We start from the raw sequence: 10,472 nt of genomic DNA on the forward strand, positions 1-10,472 counted from the left end.
GACCACTTACCTCAATTTGTCTGAGAGAAAGATTAAGCAGAATCCCATTGCCTGTAATTAAATATTTTTTTATAAATTTCGGTGCTAATTTTAGCTACATGATACACTATTTTGCCAAAAGTTTGTGGACACCTAACTTTTCCTACCATATGTGGTTCTTCTCCAAACTGTTACTACAAAGCCAGAGGCATACAATTGTATAGGAAGTCTTTGGATGCGGTACAATAAAATATTGCTTTTACTTAAACTTGGAGATCCAAACCTGTTCCAGCATGGCAATGCCCCTGTGCAGAAACCAAGCTCCCTGCAGATATGATTTATATGGTTTGGAGAGAAAGATCTTGTGTGGCCTGCCATAGAGTTCTGATTTCAATTGTACTGAATACCTTAAATAGAAACATTGACTGCACCCAAGGCCTCCTCACCCTACATCAGTACCTGACTTAACTTACACCCTTGTGGCTAATGAACACAAATGTCCACAAGCACATCTCAAAGTTTAGCGGAACATCTTCCCAGAAGAGTGGGGGGAATTGTTTAAAGCAAATTGGGAATATATTTGGAATACAATGCTCAAAAAACACATATCATACTTATGACCAGGTGTTCGCAAACTTTTGGCAATATAGTGTAGCGTATGTGAAACAACTTAGGCAACTGACCTTTACAAATTGTAGGCCTGCAAAATTCATATAATCAGTTACTAGTGGAAATAGAGCTCTGGCAGTCTCTGGTGGATCATTTACTTTAGTCTAGGTACATGTATGACTAACATTGGGACATTTTTAGAAAATAGGCTTTCAAATGCAAATTTTAGGCCAATGAGTATATTTTCTTCCTAAACAAAATACGTGTTGTGGTTGATCTCTGAATTTTATTGTGTGAAAGAGTGAAAGAAAGAGAAAAATAGAAATAAAAAAGAAAGAAAGAAAAACAGACAAGCAGAAAAAAATGAGAGCGAGAGAGAGAGAGAGAGAGAGAGAGAGAGAGAGAGGGAAGAGAAAGAGGGAGTAAGAGGGGAGGAGAAAGAGGGAGAGACCAAGCAGAGATTTCTAAAAGGTCAGATGACAACGAAAGACCAATTTACTTTGTGATATCTCTCTCCTCCTTCTATTTACCCTGCCGTCTCTATTTACCTCACCCCACAATGTCTACACATTGTGTGAGTGTGTGTGTGTGTGTGTGTGTGTGTGTGTGTGTGTGTGTGTTTGTTTGATGGTCACAGTCATTCGTCACAATGGCGAAAAGACACCCCGTGATAAATATCGGGCAGTGCCTGGATCAAATGTCAACGCCACGCCACCACACGACCAATCTGTTACAAGACAAGCATGACGCCTGTGTATAAGTATGGGGTTTGTGTGTGTGTGTGTGTGTGTGTGTGTGTGTGTGTGTGCGCGCATGCATGTAACTAATTACATACACAGATGTTTGACGGCCAAGAAGGTACTGATGATATAAGTCATGATATCAGGGTTATAGATGAAACACTAACTATCAAATTTACAAAAACTTTAAATATAGTGAAAATTGATTGGTTGAAAAAAGCTGCTACACATATCAGTAAAGTCACTTTCTTTTTAAAAAGAATTTTATAACTAGGGATTTAGTCACTGGCATACTCCTCTTCTTCCTATTCATAATTCCCTATCTGCCTAAAGCGAGGAAGGTGTGGCCTCTAAGCCTGTCAGTGAAGAAGGTGTGCTTGCCACACCCAGCATGTCTGTGATTGGCTAAACGAGCCTGACAGACTACTTAAGTGCCAACAAATTGTTAATTTATGCATTGTAATATTCTGGAAATTCCTGCCTATCTTCAAAAACTAAATGCTAGCCCAGCACTAGCCAGGTAATTGAAATTTGGAAAAACAAATTCCTCTCCTGCCAGCAACACAAAACTCACAGCATTAAACGTGATCAAGTGTCAAAGTGAAACCACAGTTTCACTCGATGATTGCAGTCGGATGAAACCAAAATCAAACACAGGCTTCACAAATTTAGTGGAAAATTGTGAGCGCACACATAGAAAGGCCCAGAACACACTGTCAAATACGGTTGTGGATCATTTCCAACTTTTGCCTGAAGCCTGAAGTCCAGAGACAAGTAATGACACGAATTCTAGTACGTCCCAGGATGTTTTAGTATTTAACCCAAAACCTGGTTGCTTCTGCCGGGTGATGATTAACTGGATTTCAAAAGCATGAACAAAATATGCATCCAAAGGATTACAAGAGGCCAAACAAACAAACAAACAAAAAAACAATATTTCGCATTTGTTTTTTGCAGTCTCTGGATTCAAATCTTGCGCAAAGTCAATGCAAAAATATTATTCGAGTTCAAGGTTCAAATTCTTGAAACATTTTGCACTGAAGATGATCCAGTAGCATCTCCAGCGTTAGAGACATCGGATTAGAGAAAGTGGATCAGTGCTGCTTGCACGTCTGGTTGAGCCAAATATTAATTGTGGATGTCCTGAATAATTGGGACTAACCATTTGCAAGCGGATGGAGAAAAACGAGGGTCGAACAAAAAAAAAAAACAAAATAAAAAACCCCACAAAACAAAAAGAAGCCTATCTGGGATTCACTGTGGCATGGATGCCAATAATTCTGAAAGGCGATGCTGTGGAGATGCTGGAAACCCAGTTCCAGTCGTGACGTGACGTCCCTCATCCTGGCCTTCTAATTGCTGGAACCCACACGCGGTGCGCTCCGGTGCCAGGATTCCATGCAGGCGCTAAAGCGTCCCGCTTAAGCCCAGGAGCCGGTGTGTTCAGATCGGTGATCGCCGCTGCGTGTCACGGCTCCTCTCTTCCCCCTCTTCCTAATCCTCCTTCTTCTTCCCCCACACCTCTGTATGGGGTGGAGGTGACTGTAAGGGGGTGTGTGTGTGTGTGTGTGTGTGTGTGTCAGAGAGAGAAAGAAGGAGAGGGGGAGAGAGAGAGAGCGGGGTTTCCCCTCATCTTCTCCATCATCACCTTCCCTAAAAACGGCTTCTTGTAGGAGCAAAATGTGGATAATATCAGTCTTTGGTGGAAGAACGAGGCAGCCGAGCCGCGGTGGCCATTTTAAAGCTCTGCTGCTAGTCTGAGGATATCGACCAGCATCAGCACCAGCATCAGCATCAGCACCAGCATCAGCATCAGCACCACGAACCTGCCGTTTCACATCAACACGACGGATACGGCTCTTTTTCATCTTTATTATACAGGAAAACGGACATGCTTTTTCAAAAAATACCTGAAATACACAATCAGTGAAGCGACATCCCCCGTTCTCAGTCATCCCAAAGGCTCCTGTCGTGAGCTTGTCATTCACCAATCACAAATCATCCCCTATCTATTTATCACCATGCAGCTGAAATGAATGCGTGATGCAGGGAAACCCGCACCTGTTTCGTTACGCGACCAGACCCTCAATTTCAGCCAACATCCCTCTTTTTCCACCCTAAAAAAAAATTACCACATCCGAGTTTTTTGTCATTCCGAAAAAAAAATCACATAGACCATTTTTCCCATAAGAAATGAACACATTTGCCATCATAGCCTTAAACCAGACTGGATCCAATAGCACAGTATACACACCTCCGCCGCGCATGGTCTTATCATCATTTATTATTATCATCATCGTTTTTTTTAAAGGAACGAAACAGTGTAAAAACAGGCGGTTGTAAATCACCGACGCTGACAGATGTGACACCGCTGGATAAACCGCTGCAACCCAAAAAAAAAAAACCCGCACCACATACGCGCGACATCTCTCACGGAGACCGGATTATAAATCCCATCATGTATTATAATAATAAATAATATTAATTAATAATAAAAAGAAGCGCAGATGTACCTGTGAGGACGCCGACCCGGATCTGGTGGTCGTGGTTCGTTAAGATCATCCCGTCCGACGCCATGGTTACCAGCGCTGAGAACTCCGCGCGCAGACCCCGAGTGTCGAGCGCACCGAACTCGGGAAAGGGGCGGAGCCTGGAGCTCAAGGAAAGGGAGGGACGGGGGAAAGAGGGGAGGTGGAGCTCATCAGGGAAGAGTAGACGATCGGAGATTCAGCGAGTTCGAGCTGTAGTGAAGATCTGACAGTGAGGTGACCATTAGATAAGGGGGAGGTTGGGGAGATGGAGAGAGAAAGAGAGAGAGAGAGAGAGAGAGAGAGAGAGAGAGAGAGAGAGAGATGGAAGAGGGAGAGAGAGGGACGGAGATAGAAGGGATGGGGAGAGAGAACGTGATAGGGGAAGAGAAAGAGATAGGAAGAGAGAGATAGGGGAAAGAGAGGAATAGGGGAGAAAAAAAGAGATGAAAAAACTGAGAAAGGGAAAAGAGAGAGGAAGATCGGCTGTGTTCCAATACACCGTCGTCTGATTTCCTTGTAGGAGGCCGTTCCATTAATTCATCAACTCAGGTTGGAGGTTTAAAGGCACTGAGGGACTCGTGATTGAAGACTGAAGGAGTGGAACTTATCCAGAAGACCTTGCGATATGACATAATTAAATGTAATCCGGAGAAATCAGAATTAGAAATCGATTTATTACCACGTATGTTTACACACACAAGAAGTTTTACTTGGTGACAGGAGCTTCCAGTGCAGGAGGAAGTATAGACATAGTGCAACATATGATAACACACATAGGAATTACACAGTGAAGATGGAATATAACAAAATATAAGAAAAACAGACAATTAAATCATAAATACAATACAATAGATCATAATAGATTAAAATATATTTGGGCTAGTCAACATTTTACAAATAATCATGAATTTAGGTCTGTTTGGACAGTTTCAATTAGCAGCTTGCAGTTTCTGACCCTCATTAAAATTCATTAAAGTCAATATCTCAGCAATGTCAGTCAGGCCAAAAATTATAAGCACTGATTAAGGTCATACTTAACATTTACAATCATAACTTAGTTTGTAAATACAGTAAAACCCTATTGTACGAGCAACCTATAGTACGAGCAAATTTCGAAAGGCACGAGCAAACCCATGCTGCCAGTTCCATGCTTTCGGCTGAGGGTAGCATCAGTCGCTTAGTTCATCTCGTGTCGCTCGGTCACTCTTGTTGTTCAGTGCAGCAAAAACTTAACTTTTTTATGTTTTTATTTCACTAGAAATCTTGAAAAATGTCTCCCAAGAAAATCAGTGAGGGTGCTGGGAAAACAAAAGTAAATAGAATTACCGTTAAAACCAAGAAGGTTATGAGCGTGGTGCGAATCTCACACTCGCAATCAACCACAACCACATGGGTAAGTGTTAAATTATGTTTACATTATGGTAATTTGCGGTGTATTTGTTTGTTAAAACAGGCTACAAATATTTTTTAAGTGCAGAAATAAGCGATCGAATTAGATCTCGGAACGGATTAAATCGCATTTACATTTATTCTTATAGGGAAAATTTGTTCGAACATAATGGACAATAATGGACCTACGAGCAATTTTCACGAACAAATTATGCTCATCCAACGGGGTTTTACTGTACACTGCTAAAGTCATGACTTTGATAATATTATTTTAGCTTGTGACAAAATATTAAACAAATATTCAGCTAAAAGTATCCTTGGGCCATGTATTTGGTACCTGGGCCTTCAGTGGGGACTCACCCGACTTAATCCACCTCTTAATACCACTATTACGTTGCAATTATAGAAACCATCAATACTATTCAAAAACACAACATAACTTTGTGTGGCATTACAGAGAGAGGTGAATATCATTTTACTAAAGCAAGAAACCCAGTTAAGGCAACTCCAAACCTCTACACTACCACCGCAACTGTGCCACCACCTACATCATCTGGAGCAGTTCAGAATATTTGTCTAATATAAAATGGTAATAAAATACAACCTACTCACCAGAGATGCACTCATAATTTGCACCGCTCCTCAGAGGCTGTAAGCCAGTCTGGAAGCTACAGACATGTTTTGCCAGTAGAACTTGGCTGTAACAGTTTCCCTCTGACCAACCAATCAGAGGACGGAAAAAAGCTGACGCTATTCTGGGCCATCTAGCTGCCCTGTGAGGCGAATATGAAATCAGATTGGTTAAAGAAACAGACTCATTGATAATATTCTCTATGGTAAAAGAGCCAGCAGTACTGACTTTGCAGGCCCTGGGCAGATTAGATTGACATGGCAGCACATAGAGGATGAAATCTGATTGGACAAAAAATCTAACATTCAGATACACATACTGGAATGAAGAGAATAAACTGTTGGGAATAAATGAATACAATTTCATGGAACAAATATTAGAATTTAGTTTGTTATGGTATGTCAGTGCTTCTGATAGTGTTTAGGCCAGCAGAGAAGGCTTTGCTGGCCCTGACCGACCGCCACTGCTGTATGATGAACCATGCCTGTCAAAATTCCATACTTCAATAATTCTGCAATTCTGCTTTACTGCAGCTAATTGGAACCAACTTCACCATACAACATGACAATGACCAGAAGCATATGTCCAAGTTGTAAACATTAATTAGAGAGCAAACAGTCAGCTGGAGTGTTATCTATCATGCACCTAACTGCTCCTGGATGAACTGGGTTTCAAGGTCAGAAAGAAATATCCTACTACTGAAAAACACTTTTGGAGAAGTTTTCCATGAGGCATCGCAAAGTATTTCAGTTGAATATTTAGAGTAACAAACTCTCCAGATGCCGAGGTTGTGTAAAGCTGTTATTCAACGTAAGGGAGAATTGTTCAATGAAATTGAAGTTTGTCATCTGGACATTTATATATTTTTTTGATCAAAGTAAATCTTCAAACCATTAATTTACCCAGTTTGTTGCATATAAATAAACAGAACATGCATGCGTCTTTCAAAAATGTTTGACAGGTAATGTAGATCTTGAAAGAAATCTCATATGAAAACCTAAGATTGTGTAAAGCCCATTTACTATAGAGTCTTAGCCTGGTAATCTGACATATTTGGGAATCAACTCATTACTCTCTCTCTATCTGAGTGCAATACATAAGGTATCCAATTAAGACTTCTACACCTTATGCACTATAGATTTAACAGTGAGCTACTTGGGGATTTAGCTCCCTAAACTCATAAAGGTTTTGAAATGTTATCTTCTATACGGTGCAGAGTCTGTAATCCCATTGGGATTCAGCTCTTGTCTTCCTATACAAGTATAAAAGTCTACACTGGATATTAAATCATTAAATCTAACTTTATGCAGTGCCCTACACATTATATGAAATGTCTAGTAGTTTTTTTCAGTTCTCTATTCCATTTAAATCCGTTATGCTGTGGGTATACATTGACTGTTTACAAGTGTATGCAATGGAGTACATTTTGAGGTGAAATTGCAGCGGGAAAGAAAATAAAATCAAGAATTCTTAATTCAGCAATCAATAAAATATTAGCAAACAATTAAAGACTGCAGCAACATGCAACACAGGCTAATGCAAAGATTTTGTTTCCATTTTATGAAAAGTCTTAGGATGGCCTTTTTCACATACAGTAGATATGTCTGTGTTGTTTTACACAATGTTAATGGTGTCTCTTACAGGTCAGGTGGTCAGCAGAAGCTTTTTTGGTATCATTTTGGTTTTATTCCTTTTTTTCCCTTCTCATACTTTTATACTTTGGGTACATTTTATAAGTAAATTTAAAGTTTTTGCTTTTCTACTCAAATTTGCGGAAATTATATAACATTTTAAACTCCAAAATTCGTTTTAGATACAAAATTAAGCTTTTAATTGAGTAAAGAATTTTTGGTCCAAAGCATCAGAAAAATGAAAACTTACCACATCAAATCAGGAGCATTATTTGCCCTCATATGACAACACCCCTGCTCCATACTTTATAATAGGATAGGTTCAACTTTTGTCATTGTTAGATTACAAATACAGAGATGATGAATATCAGTTAGCATCCATCCAGTAGTGCAAACAGTAAATAAATTAAATAAAATATTAAGAAAATTGTGCAATAGCTAAGATATGATTCTTAAAATTAAACAATATGATGGAAATGACAAATTGTAGCTGTTTAAATGGCAATAATGTGCAAAATAAACCCACCAAATGTAAAGTTTTGTAGTTATGACATAATTGTGATGGCGGCTGTAAGTAGCTAAAATACATCATCTTAAAATCTTTTATGCTGAAAGCACACCTCTCTGTAACAACACTATACAGCGCAAACCTTCACTCATCTGTCCATACAAACAAAACTTTTCTCCGTGTTCTGCGAAAACTGCTTTCTATCCTTCATGGTTTTCTTCGAGACAAAAAATCAGCAGTCTTCTTCATACACGATAAAGCTGCTCTCTCACACACACACACAGACACACACGCACACGCACACACACACACACACACACACAATACCTTGTGTTCTTGCAGCAAAATGAAATGAGAAGGTCTGTATGAAAAAAAAGAAAAGATTATTACATGCACTGAACATTTTAAGTGTCTCCCTTGCCAAACACATTTGATTCAGTAAACAGCTTGTGAGGAGACATCTTGATAAGCAGAATTGAATATTTCAGATCAGGGAGATACTTTAAACAGATGATTAATAGTGTTATGCCTCATGTATGTTTACAGAGTACAAGTTAGTTTTCAGCCTTGCCTCACACAGCCAGTGTTTATTTTATTTTTATATTTTTCTATTAAATACATACAGTCTGAAACTGAACCAAATTCAAATGAACCAAAAGAATGAATCTTGCAGTGTGCATTCAGTCTGTTAAATAAGGGACCAAAAACACATAAATAGATCATTTTCTATTTAGTCTATTTAGTTTTCTTTGCTTGTTTTTGGCTTTTTCTTTCCAAAACTATCCATGTCATTAAAAGATAAGCAGTAACTGAAGTCATGAATCTGATTTAGGTGTATTAACATGAAATCCTTATTTTGTAAATATGGTAGTACATCACTGCATGGTAAAAAAAAAATATTTGCCATAATTCCCTATCATGCTATTACAGAGTTTTTAATAAAAAATATTTAATTAAAAATAAACAAATAAACAAAGGTTATAAATACACAGGTCTATAATAATATAAAATTCCCTTGAATGGAGTTGGAAATGCACTCAGTCTCATCTGTGTGCAATTCCAACTGTCACATCCTCTCAGTATGTACACACTTCTACATTTATGTGAAAAAGCGCTTCATTAAAATAGGGACAGACCAGAGACCAGATATTAGTATGCAAAATTTAAACCTTTTAAGAATGTAAGGAAAGTAGACCCAAAGCTGGGTCATGAATGTGTCATTTCTATCTATCTATCTATCTATCTATCTATCTATCTATCTATCTATCTATCTATCTATCTATCTATCTATCTATCTATCTATCTATCAAGTGTGTATTTATCAATAATAATAACAATAATAATAATAATAATAATATTTATAATAATAATAATAATAATAATAATAATAATAATAATAACAACAATACCATTTCAATGTCCAAAATGTGCTCAAAGTCATCATGTAGGTGCTTATAGCCTGACCTGTTTAAAGGCAACCACATCCCAAGGCAAAAGCCATGTTTCTATTTATAGAATGACTCCATGCTTCTGTAGCATATAATTTCCTCTTGTTTAGTCTCATGGAATAAAAACACAAAGAACTGGCCTCCTCCTGATGCTGGTTGTAGCATGAACTGGGGCTGAATCCCAATAGGCTCCTTACTGGCCATATAAGTGCAGCAGATAGGGTCTGAAATAATGGTTTTTAGCGCAGTGTATGTCCAATACACAGAACCACTTGGGATTCAGGCTGTGAGGATGCAGCAATCCTCACCGCTTTTTTCATTCCGGTCACACACAGGCATTCAGGCTGAATCTATGACTTTAGAAAAGGGATTGCCACAAATTGTAGTGCGAGTGTGTGTGAATAGTAAGTGAGAGAACGATTGCCTTGTAGGAGCATACCATTTTTTTTTGGTTAATATGTTTAAGCAATTCTGTTGGTTTAATAAATGTAATGGAAATGATTAATAATAATAGTAATCTGCATACAGTATGATTATGATATAGTTGATTGTAACAGCTCCACATTCCAGGTTTACCATTTTACATTTATGGTTTATTCGAGAACAGAGCCGAAAGGTCGAAAGTTAAGAGTCTTGTTTAAGGTATAAACAGTCACACTAACTGTTCCTCAATCACACGAATCTTCTGGTTATCAGCACAGAACGCGAGACACAGAGTTGCATCAACTTACAATGCATTACTAATGGAGTATAATTACAATTTGGTAAAGCTTTAAATCATATCATCCATCCATGCATCCATCCATACATCCATCCCAAATGTTAGGGAATCCCGAATCCTTGGATAAAGTGTGTTACTTAATGGTATGGTTATCACATCTACTTTCTCACAGGGTCAAAACAATTTTCAGAGTCACATAATTTGTTACCTATAGTGCATTTACAGGAGTGCTGACTAGCATAATTTTAGGTCACTGGTAAACATAAATAAATTAAGGCGCTATCT

At 38.4% G+C, this 10,472-nt stretch overlaps 1 protein-coding gene across 9 annotated transcripts in view; it reads right to left on the reverse strand.

The window, feature by feature from the left end:
• gphnb (gephyrin b) overlaps positions 1-4,004 on the reverse strand; it is a 105,783-nt gene extending 101,779 nt beyond the window's left edge. For 3 of the 9 annotated variants that reach the window (XM_046836022.1, XM_046836024.1, XM_046836023.1), the window contains exon 1: positions 3,842-4,003. In XM_046836022.1, coding sequence (XP_046691978.1) covers positions 3,842-3,905 — 64 coding nt within the window. In that variant the 5' untranslated portion in view covers positions 3,906-4,003. Of the gene's footprint in view, positions 1-3,841 lie in introns of all 9 variants that reach the window. The other 6 variants (XM_046836027.1, XM_046836020.1, XM_046836019.1 and 3 more) reach the window with 5 other exon arrangements.
• Positions 4,005-10,472: the final 6,468 nt, after the last annotated feature.

This window comes from Silurus meridionalis, chromosome 23 (assembly GCF_014805685.1).
Source record: "Silurus meridionalis isolate SWU-2019-XX chromosome 23, ASM1480568v1, whole genome shotgun sequence".
Taxonomy (NCBI): Eukaryota; Metazoa; Chordata; class Actinopteri; order Siluriformes; family Siluridae; genus Silurus; species Silurus meridionalis.